Source organism: Colias philodice, chromosome 13 (genome assembly GCF_061535455.1).
Source record: "Colias philodice isolate Cphi_HAF_F1 chromosome 13, ilColPhil1 Martin Lab GWU primary, whole genome shotgun sequence".
Lineage (NCBI taxonomy): Eukaryota > Metazoa > Arthropoda > Insecta > Lepidoptera > Pieridae > Colias > Colias philodice.
In genome coordinates, this window is record NC_143098.1 from 8,660,491 (window position 1) to 8,675,610 (window position 15,120).

The 15,120-nt window shown below is 35.5% G+C and overlaps 1 protein-coding gene and 1 long non-coding RNA gene across 4 annotated transcripts in view; one reads left to right on the forward strand and one right to left on the reverse strand.

Annotated features, from left to right (window-relative positions):
- Nucleotides 1–1,041: 1,041 nt before the first annotated feature.
- On the reverse strand, nt 1,042–1,761 carry LOC149483561 (uncharacterized). The gene is made up of 2 exons (XR_016316536.1): nt 1,518–1,761; nt 1,042–1,226 (listed from the first exon to the last, which is right to left on the reverse strand). It is a non-coding gene; the product is annotated as an uncharacterized LOC149483561 (long non-coding RNA).
- Nucleotides 1,762–2,011: 250 nt separating this feature from the next.
- The window catches only part of Prp8 (pre-mRNA processing factor 8), a 31,347-nt gene continuing 18,238 nt past the window's right edge, over nt 2,012–15,120 (forward strand). The window contains exons 1-21 of one of the 3 annotated variants that reach the window (XM_089702662.1): nt 2,012–2,179; nt 2,263–2,462; nt 3,734–4,622; nt 4,714–4,964; nt 5,120–5,282; nt 5,367–5,584; nt 5,758–5,984; nt 6,273–6,417; nt 6,835–7,016; nt 7,452–7,658; nt 7,892–8,182; nt 8,662–8,854; nt 10,158–10,345; nt 11,107–11,345; nt 11,679–11,825; nt 12,261–12,411; nt 12,602–12,809; nt 13,105–13,310; nt 13,799–13,989; nt 14,459–14,594; nt 14,871–15,040. In XM_089702662.1, the coding sequence (XP_089558788.1) occupies nt 2,276–2,462; nt 3,734–4,622; nt 4,714–4,964; nt 5,120–5,282; nt 5,367–5,584; nt 5,758–5,984; nt 6,273–6,417; nt 6,835–7,016; nt 7,452–7,658; nt 7,892–8,182; nt 8,662–8,854; nt 10,158–10,345; nt 11,107–11,345; nt 11,679–11,825; nt 12,261–12,411; nt 12,602–12,809; nt 13,105–13,310; nt 13,799–13,989; nt 14,459–14,594; nt 14,871–15,040 (4,589 nt within the window). In that variant the 5' untranslated portion in view covers nt 2,012–2,179; nt 2,263–2,275. Of the gene's footprint in view, nt 2,192–2,262; nt 2,463–3,733; nt 4,623–4,713; nt 4,965–5,119; nt 5,283–5,366; nt 5,585–5,757; nt 5,985–6,272; nt 6,418–6,834; nt 7,017–7,451; nt 7,659–7,891; nt 8,183–8,661; nt 8,855–10,157; nt 10,346–11,106; nt 11,346–11,678; nt 11,826–12,260; nt 12,412–12,601; nt 12,810–13,104; nt 13,311–13,798; nt 13,990–14,458; nt 14,595–14,870; nt 15,041–15,120 lie in introns of all 3 variants that reach the window. The other 2 variants (XM_089702661.1, XM_089702660.1) reach the window with 2 other exon arrangements.

Here is a 15,120-nt window from a genome sequence, read left to right on the forward strand (position 1 = left end):
TAAGTGATAAGAGTAAAGCAGAACAACGTTTGACGGCGTTTACCGGGATAGTAATTTTTCTAATATCCCTATTCCCTACTCCCTTAGTTAATATTACAAAATAATGCGAATATGTCTGTCTGTCTCCTTCTTGCCTATACGACTGAACCGATCAAAGAAAATACAAATACGAACCGATTGTCATCATGGGTCCATGGCCATGGGACATGGCATGGAATTTGGTACGGAAATAGTTTGAAATCGAAGAAAGAACCTAACTATGGCAGTTTAAAAAAAACAAGCAAATTTTTTTAAAAAGCTTTCGCACCTTGTTTCGCCCTAACAAGAATTGCATTTTTTTTTCTTTCTTGGAAAGTAGGTAGCTTAGAGTATATAATATCTAATACTATTGTAATATATACTCTAAGGTAGGTAGGTATTATATTTCAAACTTTTGTTATAAACTAATTGACCGATGTTAAGTAAAAGGTAGGGGATGCACAGACGAGAATTTTTAAAAATATACGTATGATTCTGATTGAATGAACACATTATATAAATCACAGAACAGTAAAAACATATAGAAGTGCTGTAATGTCTAATTAGTATGAAAACCAGTGTCGCCAAACCCACACATAGGTTATAAATTCAGCATTTCAATATGTACCCTAACGCACCATGTTACGGTTTATTTTAGTATAACATCCCTAGGTATATTAGCTGTTTTGTTTCTCATTGCACAGAAATTCCAAATTCGAAAACATTCAGCTACTCCACAACAGAGGGCGTTAGTTTTCGATAGATATAAATTTGAAACGCAACACATAGAGATAAGGTTGAAATTTGTGTCACTCAACATTAATGACATTAACTTGATATTTATCTGATGCTATGCTCTGAGGGATGTCAGCCTTGTTATCGAAAATTCTCAAATAAATATTTTTTGTGTATTTTTTTTTTCTTTCTTTTATATGAGTATAGTATAATGCGTCACATTTTGGAGTATGTTTATTACTACTAAGTACGTCTTTTTATATTATTATTATTAAATAAAAAACGGAATAGAATAGTATAAATCTATATTTACAAAATACAAACAGAAAATATGCATTATTTTAAATCTTGGAACTGCTGTAGGTTTGATGTATCGGTGGCCTTTGTTAGACCGCTTAGTACTGTTCGGCATCCAGTTAACTCGTCACGTTGCATTTATCCATTTCTCTTTTAAATTAGCCTCTTTGGGAAATCTATAAATAAATTAGACAAATGAAAGCTAAGGAAAAATAAAATAAAATTTAATATTTATAATGTTTGTCTTTTCTAAAGTATCGATACTGTCGATATGCACCACAAGCATCACTAAAGTGACATTCGTTTGTTTATTGCAATAATATTCCAGAAAGTCTTGTTTGCTGTTCAATCTATTATAGTACTAATTTCTTATGGATTAAGGTTCATTTTGACTAGATATTTGACAAATTACGACAAGCGAAGTTATAACATAAAATATAATTAAAATAAATTAAAATAAGACTTACCGACGGTATGAAATGCCTTCATTGCTGATATTATTTCGTCTGCTATCATTTTTGCACTCTTTATACCGAACAACACGTCCTAATTAAAATGAATAAATATGGAAAAAAGGTTTGACAGCTGACAACCGACTCGAATATTCTTCTGCGCACAACTGAGAGCAAGTTAGGTGATCTAAACTTATCATTGACACGTGGGCCACGCCCACATCACACTTCTATCTACTTTACTGTTCTGTGATATAAATCAATATGTGATCAATATCATATACATTAAATAAATTTATTAATTTTAATATAATATGTATTGTGCTTAGTGTGGTGCTAAGCATTCAAAATGCATCATAGAAACAATAAAGAAAACACAAAGAAGAATTATTATTGTGAAATTGTGAAAAAGAAGTTTAGAAATACCACAGAAATAAAACAGAAATACTTATTTTCTCTATGAGTATCGATAAAATGGTAACCCTGGGAAAAACAAAGACAATATGTTTTATTTTATGTCCATGCCAAAAATGCAAATGGCTGCGTTTGTCGTTTGGCTTTTTGGCTTTTTGCGTTGAATTTTACCAGTGAAAACATGTGAAATTTAAAACAGTTTATTCAATGTTATTTATAGCGATTGTTCAATAAACTTTATAAACTATAGAGTAAAAGGCAAAGTGAGTTAACAAGTTTTATTGATTGGTTGCCGGTCGTTGTATGAGGGATGAGCGTATAGTGTACCACGCGTTTTTGTTTATAGAAAGGTAGCAGCCATGTCGCTGCCGCCGTATTTGCTGGGTCCCAACCCCTGGGCCACAATGATGGCCCAGCAGCAGTTGGCGGCGGCTCAGCAAGCAGCATTGCAGGCGCATGCAGCCGCCGCTGCAGCTGCACCGCCAGTGCCCCCAAGTCAACCACCGAAGCCTCATCACATACCCGAGGAAAAGATAAAAGAAAAGAGTGAGTATCAGAGCACCTTTCTTTCTATTTAAGCAAAGCTTGTTGAACTTTTTAGGTTATATATTTATGTTTGTATCGAAAAAATAACACTTGTTTATCGTTCTGATTCTCTGCTACTTTATAAAATGAATGATTATGATAATGCTTATAAAATGAATGATTGTTTATACTAAAATCTTAAATGATCAATTTGTTATTTTTCTTATTTATTGAATTAGTTACGGATCACAAATACGCAAACTAGGTCATGCTAGGTTCTAAGTGTTCACTATAAGCTGAATAACATTATAAAATTTATGTAGAATAGGTAACAGTCCTCTCAACTACTTTTTAATTAACATTGTACATTCATCTCCCTGCGAGTAAACAGGGAACAACATGGTGATTATAATTATCATGCAACTTTGAACTTTTATACATTCATACATATTAATATGTAGAATTTATCAAACACTAGACACCCTACTAAATATAAGCAATTATTAATTTGAAATTTCAATCACTACATATATATTAAAGTATAAAGCAAAGTCGCTATTTCCGTCCCTATGTCCCTTTGTATGCTTAAATCTTTAAAAGTATGCAACAGATTTGCGGGCTTTTTTGATAGATAGAGTGATTCAAGAGGAAGGTTTTAGTATATAATTTATTAGGTTTTATACAAAGCAGGCGAAGCCGCGGGCGGTAAGCTAGTATAGTATAAAGCAAATTCACTACCTGCTGTCTGTTTGTTGCATTTCTTCATTTCCACAATACATGAGGGTTTTTATTCGTGCAAAAGTTGTGTGGGAATTTTTCATTTAATGAACATTTTCTGTCTCTGAGCATCATAGACAGGGCAGTTAACAAGTTTGTAATCATCTTTCATAATCATATATCAATTTAATCTAAACACCCTTATAATAAAAGGGATTGAAAACAAACATAACAAATTTGCTAGTTATTAGTTATTATTTGCTTATTATTTCTTATTCCCATTTAAGGCACTAAGGTTTCTCAATTAAAGATTGTTGTTGAAACTATTTCCTGTGGGGTAAATTATTTGCAATGGATATTAGTTTTCCATTCTAGTATCAGTGGAAAGTGCTGTTGTTGCAAACATTTATTTTAATACTATTTAATTTATAAGTTTGTGTCACAGCCTGCCAGCTTAAGTAGTTGTAAAAAAATTGGTTCTAATCAGTAAATTTTGGGACTACTGCACTACTTTTTTGAAGAATTTGTTGTTTTAGTAATTGATATAGGAAGTTCATTTTATTTTCCTTCAACAGCTACGAAATGGCTCCAACTGCAGTCAAAACGTTTCGCCGAAAAGCGAAAGTTCGGTTTCGTCGACGCACAGAAGGAAGATATGCCACCTGAACACATTCGTAAAATTATTCGTGACCATGGTGACATGACTAGCCGAAAATACAGACATGACAAGCGTGTGTATCTCGGTGCACTTAAATACATGCCACATGCTGTGATGAAGCTTCTTGAAAATATGCCCATGCCCTGGGAGCAAATCAGAGATGTTAAAGTTCTTTATCACATTACGGGAGCCATTACCTTTGTTAATGAAATTCCATGGGTCATAGAACCAGTGTATATAGCACAATGGGGTACAATGTGGATCATGATGCGTCGCGAGAAGCGAGATCGTAGACACTTTAAGAGAATGAGATTCCCCCCATTTGATGATGAGGAACCTCCACTGGACTATGCTGACAATATTTTAGATGTGGAACCTCTAGAGCCAATTCAAATAGAATTGGACCCGGATGAAGACGGCGCTGTTGCTTCATGGTTTTACGATCACAAACCACTACTGGGAACAGTTCATGTCAATGGTTCTACATACAGGAAATGGAATTTGACATTGCCGCAAATGGCGACATTGTATCGACTTGCAAATCAGTTGCTAACAGATTTAGTGGACGATAATTATTTCTATCTGTTTGATTCCAAGAGTTTCTTCACTGCAAAGGCTCTGAATATGGCAATACCTGGAGGACCTAAATTTGAACCTCTGGTAAAAGACAATTCTGCTGGAGATGAGGATTGGAATGAATTTAATGACATAAACAAGATCATCATTCGGCAACCAATCAGAACTGAGTACAGAATTGCATTCCCATATTTGTATAATAATTTGCCACATTTTGTACAATTGTCATGGTATGTTCATTTTATATAATATATTCTATGATTTATTTTCAATGTATAAAATTTAATCAGTCTTCATATTAAATGTATCTTATCTTTGCAGGTATCATACACCAAATGTGGTATACATCAAAACAGAAGATCCAGATTTACCAGCGTTCTACTTTGATCCTCTTATCAATCCAATTTCACACAGACACACCGTCAAATCTCTTGATCCTGTGCCTGATGAGGAAGAATTTGTTTTGCCAGAGGAAGTGACTCCCTTCTTGCAAGAGACTGCATTGTATACAGATAATACAGCAAATGGTATTGCTTTGTTATGGGCACCAAGGCCATTCAATATGAGATCAGGTAAGATCAGTGTTATTATTTAGTATAAGTCAATACTTATGTTTTATTCAAGTCGACTTCCAAATTTTTACACAAATTATTAATAATCAATGATCTCATTTCTCACTCACAATTTTTTCAGATTTCTTATAGTTAATTCTGTAATTTTAATACAGGTCGTTGTCGCCGTGCCATCGATGTTCCGCTCGTAAAGACCTGGTACAAAGAACATTGTCCGCCAGGACAACCTGTAAAAGTGCGAGTTTCGTATCAGAAATTACTGAAATATTACGTACTTAATGCGCTGAAACATCGTCCACCAAAGCCGCAGAAGAAGCGGTAAGTCTCTAGTTTTTATGTAAACATAATTTTTTCATATAAAAATGACCCAAAATGGTAAATTAATAATTTTTTCTTTAACAGATACTTATTCCGCTCGTTCAAATCAACGAAATTCTTCCAAACGACAACACTGGACTGGGTGGAGGCTGGTCTCCAAGTGTGCAGACAAGGCTATAATATGCTGAACCTGCTCATTCACAGAAAGAACCTTAATTATCTCCATCTTGATTATAACTTCAACTTGAAGCCCGTCAAAACACTCACCACTAAAGAGAGAAAGAAATCGCGGTTCGGAAATGGTAAGGCTACATTAGGTTACTTATAAATTTTGTTTTAAAATACACTTATTCAGAATATTAAATGCTCCTTACTTTTGATATTTTCACAAAAGTGTGCGCTTGCGCATACGAAAATGTGTCTCTTGTTTAGTTTTTATTCAAATAAGTCATTATCATCATATAATATTTTTCAGCATTCCACTTGTGTCGTGAAATACTCCGACTTACGAAACTTATAGTGGACTCTCATGTACAATACCGACTTAACAATGTGGACTCATTCCAACTGGCCGATGGTCTGCAATACATATTTGCCCACGTCGGCCAGCTTACCGGCATGTATCGGTATAAATACAAGCTCATGAGACAGATCAGGATGTGCAAGGATTTGAAACATCTCATCTATTACAGATTCAATACTGTGAGTCTAAGTTTAATCTTTTTATAATTTTTAAATTCTCATGAATGATTTGAATGAATTTATTGATTTTAATGCCTCAAATGCCAAACAGTCCATTTTAAAATTGTGACAACAGTCATTTTAAAATGCATTTATAACTTTAACAAACTTACGTCTTGTAATTTTGTTTATTGCTGCTATCTATTTTCAGACAGTATTTTTGTTGTAAAGTACATACAATAATCTAATATTGACTACAATATTCAAAATATTTATAGTATGTTAAATTTTCAATTATATTCTTACTAGGGCCCAGTGTCGAAAGGTCCTGGATGTGGTTTCTGGGCGCCCGGTTGGCGAGTGTGGCTATTCTTTATGAGAGGCATTACACCACTATTGGAGAGATGGCTGGGCAACTTGCTATCCAGGCAGTTTGAGGGACGACACTCGAAAGGTGAGACTTGAAACATTAAAGTAAGCCTAAGATGATAATTATGAATGATTATTTTTTATGAAAACTATTGTTTGAATAATTTTTTTATCCTTTAAGGGCCGATTTTTAAATCCATGGTTAGAACTTATCCGCCTAATGAAGTATTACACTATTAAAATGTCACCTGTAAACTGTCAAAGACGGGCAAAGAATACATTTTTGAAATGGTAGGTTAATACATTATTCAACGAATAAGTTTTATTCAAGCGTTGAAAAATCGGGCCTTAAAATTATACTTTATAAATTGCATATAATAATGATTTATAACTGCACTTGGTAAGTTATTTGTTTAAACAAAGTATTCATAGATTTTACCAAAAGTATTAAAAATTATTTCTTCATAATATTCTTTACCTCATATGTTTTTTTTACACATAGGTGTCGCTAAAACGGTGACCAAGCAGCGCGTCGAGTCCCACTTCGACCTCGAGTTGCGCGCGTCGGTCATGCACGACATTGTGGACATGATGCCGGAAGGTATCAAGCAGAATAAGGCGAGGACTATTCTGCAGCATCTGTCTGAAGCCTGGAGGTGTTGGAAGGCGAATATTCCTTGGAAGGTTTGTAACTAAATATATATTATAATGATAATTGATAGGAAAGGTATTTTCTGTCTAATGATGGAATGTTTGATTTTTTTTTCGGCCATGTAGCATGTTTACTAGCAAGCATGAAATATACAATGAAAACAGTTTAAATTTCATACGAAATCACTATTTGAAGTAGCTATTTTATTAGAAAATATCTGAAAAAAGTCTATTGAAAATAAGAAATAGAAGGAGCATATAAAAATTAAACAAAAATTCATATTAACCCATTGAGCCCAGAACGGCCAGATCAGACCGCGACACAATAGATTTTCTATTGTGTCTGTGATTCCGGGCCTGATGGATTAAACTTTGTGTTCATTGGCTGCCTGACTTCTATTTCTAACTCAATACATGATTTATTCCATATAAGTATGATGTATCCTAAAGTAAATTTCAAACACCCAGGTACCCGGCCTACCAACGCCCATAGAGAACATGATCCTCCGCTACGTCAAAATGAAGGCAGATTGGTGGACGAACACAGCACATTACAACCGCGAGAGAATACGACGAGGTGCGACAGTAGATAAGACTGTGTGTAAGAAGAACCTCGGTAGACTGACACGGTTGTACTTGAAGGCTGAACAGGAGCGACAACATAACTATCTAAAGGTTTGTTATATACAATTTTGATGATAGGAAAAATTTACGTTATTTTCAGGATTATTTGACATCTCTTATGTTTGAAAGAAAAGACAAGGAAATATTATTTCAAATTATAAGAATTCAGCAATTATGCAATGAAATTATAACTCTATTCATTCATTTCATTGTGAAATATTTATGAGTACTTATTTTGCACTTTTTACAAGGATAAGCTGTTACTTATTTTTCTTATTGTTCAGGATGGTCCCTACATCTCGCCAGAGGAGGCCGTAGCTATCTACACAACAACAGTCCACTGGTTGGAGTCTCGCCGTTTCGCGCCCATACCGTTCCCCCCACTCTCATACAAACACGACACAAAATTACTTATTCTGGCGCTTGAGAGATTGAAAGAAGCTTACAGTGTGAAGTCGCGGCTTAACCAGAGTCAAAGGGAGGAGCTGGGGCTGATTGAACAGGCGTACGATAATCCGCACGAAGCGTTGTCGAGAATTAAGCGTCATTTGCTCACGCAGAGAACTTTTAGAGAGGTAGGTTCATTCCCATAAGCTATATCTTACATCGAAATTTTCTTGTGAAACATAACCCATATAATATTCTTGCAGAGTATCACGTTTATAATATAAGTAGTATTACTATTTATTATTGTGTTGAATAATTTTATGATGAGAGAATGTGAAAGTTACACACTCAGTAAATAATAGTTAAAGTGCATATTGTATAAATAATAATATTATTAAAATAGATTTGTCATTATCCATACTAATATTATAAATGCGAAAGTAACTCTGTCTGTCTGTCTGTTACTCAATCACGACTAAACTACTGAACCAATTTGCATGAAATTTGGTATGGAGATATTTTGATACCCGAGAAAGGACATAGGCTACCTTTTATTGCGAAATATGTACCACGGGCGAAGCTGGGGTGGACCTCTAGTAAAATATAAAATTATCATGCTCCTATCAGCATTGTTACATTCCATATCTAATTAGCACACAATTCACAGGTGGGCATAGAATTCATGGACCTGTACTCGCACCTGGTCCCCGTGTACGACGTGGAGCCTCTCGAGAAGATAACGGACGCGTATCTGGACCAGTATCTCTGGTATGAGGCTGATAAGCGTCGCCTGTTGCCGCCGTGGGTGAAACCCGCGGACACTGAGCCCTCGCCGCTGCTCGTGTATAAGTGGTGTCAAGGTATGTGTATTGTTATTTTTATTTTTGAAGTGAAACTTCTTTATCGGGGTTGGAAAAAAATTTAGTGTAAAATTTTTTTCGTTACGCCTGACGTTTTTCCGTTACGCCTACGCGCCATCTTTTTCTTATCCCTACCACGCGTGAATCGACGTATTTCTGTAAAGTTGCATATAGTAAATTATATTTTGAACTATAAGGTCATAAAGAAGTTTCACTTCTTATGTGTGTACACGCACACATTTTTTTAAAAATAATGTGTTTGACATTGTTTGTTGCCTCCATGAGGAATACGGACATGAAGTATGACTAGTAACAGGTTTTGTGGTGTATATTGTTGTTGTTTATTTTTTTTAAAAAGGGATAAATGTGTATGCTACATGCTAGTAACATAGTTTATAGAAAATGTAAAGTGTGTTTATCGTCATGGGTGAACGGCGGCCACAGAGCCCTCGCTGTTTATAAAATTGTTATCATGGAATTAATGGTTACCTTCACAACATTTTTACACGCTTTATATTATCACCTGTATGTTTGTTTGTTTGTTTGTAACCGACTTCTTTGGGCGCGATTTTGACCCACTTTAAACGGCCAGATTTCGTTCAAACTTTGTAGATTTATTGAGGACCGATGACAATACACTAATTTGAAGGTTTTCTATAAAAAGCGTGTTTTTTAGTTTTTTTTAACTATTATTATTTATAATGATTTTGCAAAATATGAAGATGTTAGAACAAGAAGAAAGAAGAAACCAATGTGATTGCCCATTGTGTGCGTTGTGGCATGGAGATTCGTGTAGAAATATCATCCCCTTGTTACAAACCTCACCTTGGTTGATCACCTGCACTTGGCTTTATTTTAATACAATGCTTGTGTCACAGCTATATTGTATGTTTTTATGACGTATTTTTTTATTTTTCGCAATTTTTCCTCTACCTGTGCTATAATGGCGCATCCACACATGCTGGCTTTACCGGCGGCTGCCACACCGTATTCCTACTACTCCGTATCGTAGCCGCAAGCCAACTGCCGTCGGCAACCAAAAGCCGCATGTGTGGACTGTGGATGCGCCTTATGACGTTGTTTCGTACCAAATTTCAAGATTCTGTGTTCTCTTGAAGCACTCTGTAGTTTTTGATTCACTTGCGAATGTCGAAAATTTATAAGATGAAAACCAAAAACAATACTACCTACAATCTTATTCCCACCAAATTGTCCACGCCATCCTAATGAAACAGTTTTGATATAAATTAGTACCAAACGGCAAACAATACTAATTTTAATCCATATTATGTACATTATACAGGTATAAACAACCTGCAAGATGTATGGGAGGTCGGTGAAGGCGAATGCAATGTGCTACTCGAGTCGCGCTTCGAGAAGTTATACGAGAAGATCGATCTTACGCTGCTCAATAGATTGCTTCGATTGATTGTCGATCATAACATCGCTGATTATATGACTGCTAAGAACAACGTCGTCATCAATTATAAGGTATGTACTTATTCTATTTTTCTGTGTTTAATAACTCAGGCCGCGGAATCACAGACACAATAGAAAATCTATTGTGTCGTGGCCCGATCGGGCCATTCGGTGCTCAATGGAAAATATAGGAATATTTTTTATTAATTATTTTACTGTATTATTTTAGTAGACAGTTGTTATTGTTTAATCATTTATGATTTTTTTAAACAAGTTGCTTCGCCCGGGTTAAGCAGAGATATAAAGAGAAAAAAAGCAAGACTCTTCTTTATTACATTAGTGTCGATAAATGTAACTTGCAATACGAATGAAGTGATGAACCGCGTAGGGGTCCTGAAACCAGAGAGTCCCTGTGCTCTGGGGGCGGGTGTCGCCCGCGGCCGGGCTGATCGCATCGAGCCAACGGGGCACTCGTCTGATAATACGCTATCTGATCATTCGAAAACAAGTCATATATTGCTAGTTCATACTTAATAATAATAACATGACTGCTAATTATCATAGTAATTTCCACAGATTAATCAAAAATTTGCTTCTTTTTCAGTTTAATATGGTTGAATTTTGTTTAACCATGCAATTAATATAGATTATATCCAACACTTGTGTGTAAAGAACGCAAATTCTTTTCATCATTGCCTTTAATACAAACAGATTAAATTGAATAAAACACACTAAGTGGAGTTAACTAAAGCGATCTATTGAAGGGCCGGATTAGTGTGAATATGTTGTATTTATATAAAAAAATTACAAATCTCTACTCTTTTTACCAACAGGACATGAACCACACAAACTCGTACGGCATCATCCGAGGTCTACAATTCGCGTCCTTCATAGTCCAGTACTACGGCTTAGTACTCGACCTGCTAGTGCTCGGTCTGCAACGGGCCAGTGAGATGGCCGGCCCGCCGCAGTTGCCGAACGACTTCCTCGCGTACCAAGATAGAAACGTGGAGACTGCGCATCCGATACGATTGTATTGCCGATATGTGGACCGGATTCATATATTCTTTAGGTGAGCAGATTGGTATCGATTTCGTAAATAATTCGACAGATATTGTGTGATTATCTGGTAATTCTTACAGACAGGTATGCACATTTTGTTTGTAACTATGCAGCATTGAATTTATAGATATTATCAATACAAAACTTGAGTCGATAAAATGCATTGAGATTTCTACTAGATTCATAAGATACTTTATTGAATTATTTTTAAATCAAATGAGTACAATGTGTATATTGTATAATTCAAAAAAAAAATGTTTTCATCGTCATTTTATATTTCAAAATTAAATCTAATTCGCTGTAACAGTATTATCGATTTAAAAATGTATTATTTTTACTACAGATTCACGGCAGAAGAGGCGCGTGATCTAATCCAGCGCTACCTCACAGAGCACCCTGATCCAAACAACGAGAACATTGTCGGTTACAACAATAAGAAGTGCTGGCCGCGTGACGCGAGGATGCGACTTATGAAACATGACGTTAATTTGTGAGTAGATTTATTGATTAAAAAATTGGTTACGTATATTGGTGGCAGCGCTCGAGATGAGACGGGAGATCGGTCCGTCTCACTCTCGTTATACCTGCGATCGCGCTCGTGAGGTTTTGGTGTGACACAAGTTTCTGTTTCTGAACATGTCACCCGACTAAAACGATTTTAAAAACGTTATCACGTCAAAAAAAATATAATGTCATAAATAAATATGTTTGATGAAAATAATCTGATGTTTGGATTGTTCTAAGAAGCATAAATAGATTACTATCAAACTTTTCAAAGTTGTATGTTGTAAAAAATATAATGGTATAATTGAATATATATAGTGAATTTAGTTTAATACAAAACACATGTACATGTGAATTTATAAAAATATTTCAAAATCTATTAAATTAAAATTTCATATTAAAAAAATTTGTAACTATGCAGGGGTCGAGCAGTATTCTGGGATATAAAGAACCGACTCCCGCGCTCCGTTACAACAATACAGTGGGAGAATAGCTTTGTCTCTGTTTACTCCAAGGACAATCCCAATTTGCTCTTCAATATGGCCGGATTTGAGTGCAGGATTCTACCAAAGGTATGTCACCTAATTTAAAATAATTTTAATTGAAGCTAGAGTAATAAATAACAAAGGATACTTGTATCAAACTTATTTTTATGCATATAGTATATTTGAGAGATTTAAAACAGAAATTTAAATAATAAATACGCAGAAGTACGCAATTTCGAAAGACATTTGTGACGATTGTTCTAACATTTGTTCACAGTGTCGCAGTCAAAACGAAGAACTATCCCACCGTGACGGTGTATGGAACTTACAAAACGAAGTGACAAAGGAGAGAACAGCACAATGCTACTTGCGAGTAGATGACGAGTCGCTAGCGAGATTCCATAACCGCGTGCGGCAGATTCTCATGGCTTCCGGTTCCACTACATTCACCAAGATCGTTAATAAGTGGAATACAGCGCTTATAGGTTAGTAGTAAAAGTGTTAGTGATCGCTCGTAGTCAAAAAGAGCAGCTAACCCACGAATTTATCAAGAAAATAAAAGGCTCATTGTAACTTGCTAATTGTAACTTGTCGATGACGTGCTATTGACGTCTTACAACGGCGTGCGAAAGATTGAACATGGCGCTTTATGTTTATGTTAGAAGTGTTTATATATGTTCGTAAACGACACAGATTATAACTTATATCGGGCGAATATTTTTCTCTAAACTGACACAGCAAATATATTGGCCTTCTGTCTAACATTAAAAATGTTACCAGGCCTGATGACATACTTCCGTGAAGCGGTCGTCAACACCCAGGAGCTACTAGACCTGCTCGTAAAGTGCGAGAACAAGATCCAGACGCGTATAAAGATCGGTCTCAACTCCAAAATGCCCTCGCGTTTCCCGCCCGTCGTGTTCTACACGCCCAAAGAGTTGGGCGGCTTGGGAATGTTGTCTATGGGACATGTGCTCATTCCACAGGTAATTTATATGAAACTAGAGGTCCGCCCCGGCTTCGCCCGTGGTACATGTTTCGCAATAAAAGGTAGCCTATGTCCTTTCTCGGGTATCAAAATATCTCCATACCAAATTTCATGCAAATTGGTTCAGTTTAGGCGTGATTGAGTTACTTTAACTGACAGACAGACAGAGTTACTTTCGCATTTATAATATTATAGTATGGATGTGATAATTGAAGTCGGCAAAATGTTTTTGACCTAACTAACTCAAATATAGATATGAAAGTACTAAATGTTTAAAACACAGCACTTATTTTATTAATTTTGTTTTATTTAATGCGTTTTTAGTGTGTTGCTAACCATTGATCAGTTTTGAACCCATACTTGTTTTTCCAGAGGCATTTTCAGTTTAAAAAATAGATAGGATCACAAAATATATGTTGATAACACACTTCGACTATATGTATTCATGTATTCATTATTATATTCTAATTTTTTATGTCAATCTAGTCGGACTTGCGCTGGTCGAAACAAACGGACGTCGGCATCACTCATTTCCGTTCAGGAATGTCGCATGACGAAGATCAGCTCATTCCCAACTTGTACCGCTACATTCAACCATGGGAAGCTGAATTTGTCGATTCTCAGAGAGTGTGGGCGGAATATGCGCTTAAACGTCAAGAAGCTAATGCGCAGAACAGGTAATGTTTGACTTTTTGTTTTGGAAATTTCATAATTTTGCAGTGCTTATGGACAAACTCATACCCGTAATTACCTGATCCTTTAACCAGTTCACTAACAGCATAAAACTATCTAATAAAGTTTTTAATTAATACAAGAAAATGCATAGTTGCATTTGTCCATGTTCATGCATTGCATCTCCATTTTTTTTGCAAAAAAAAATCAAATGTAATCACCAAAACATTATATGTATTTTTATGAATATATTTTTGTAGAATTAGTATTATAAACATGATGAACCGCGTAGGGGTCCTGAAACCAGAGAATCCCTGTGCTCTGGGGATGGTCGTGTGCTACAAAATTGTCGATCGCAATATTTGTAGGCACGTCTGTCTGAAACTACGCTATCTGATTATAAGAATAATAAATATGTACTATATTTATTATAATTTAAAGTGTACAAATATTGATAAATATTGTGTTTTGTAGGCGTTTAACACTTGAAGACTTGGAAGATTCGTGGGATAGAGGTATTCCAAGAATAAACACGCTCTTCCAAAAGGACAGACACACGCTTGCCTACGATAAGGGATGGAGGATTCGTACTGAATTCAAACAGTATCAGGTAAAATATTATATGTAAAATTTTAATTTTTTAATGTTCATGTTGGCATAAAATAATTTACGTGGACAGGAATCCCATATTTCATACCTCTATGTTCAAATAGATATTTATAATACTAATTGACATTTCTATATGTCTTATTTACTTTATATCATATTTCAATTCTATATACACAATACAGAAGAAATACACACATATATCATTGTCTAGCAAATATTACAAAAATACTTTATATTTAAAATCCTACATTTATCCTAACATAACTATTTCTCCCAGGTCCTAAAACAAAACCCGTTCTGGTGGACGCACCAGCGCCACGACGGCAAGTTGTGGAACCTGAACAACTACAGGACGGATATGATACAAGCGCTCGGCGGTGTTGAGGGCATTCTGGAACATACGCTCTTCAAGGGCACGTACTTCCCCACATGGGAGGGTCTGTTCTGGTGAGTTTTGCGTTTTGATCTGTGTCTTTTGGTCTGGCGTAAAAGTGAGATGTGACACTGTTATGATTTTGTTTGAAGAA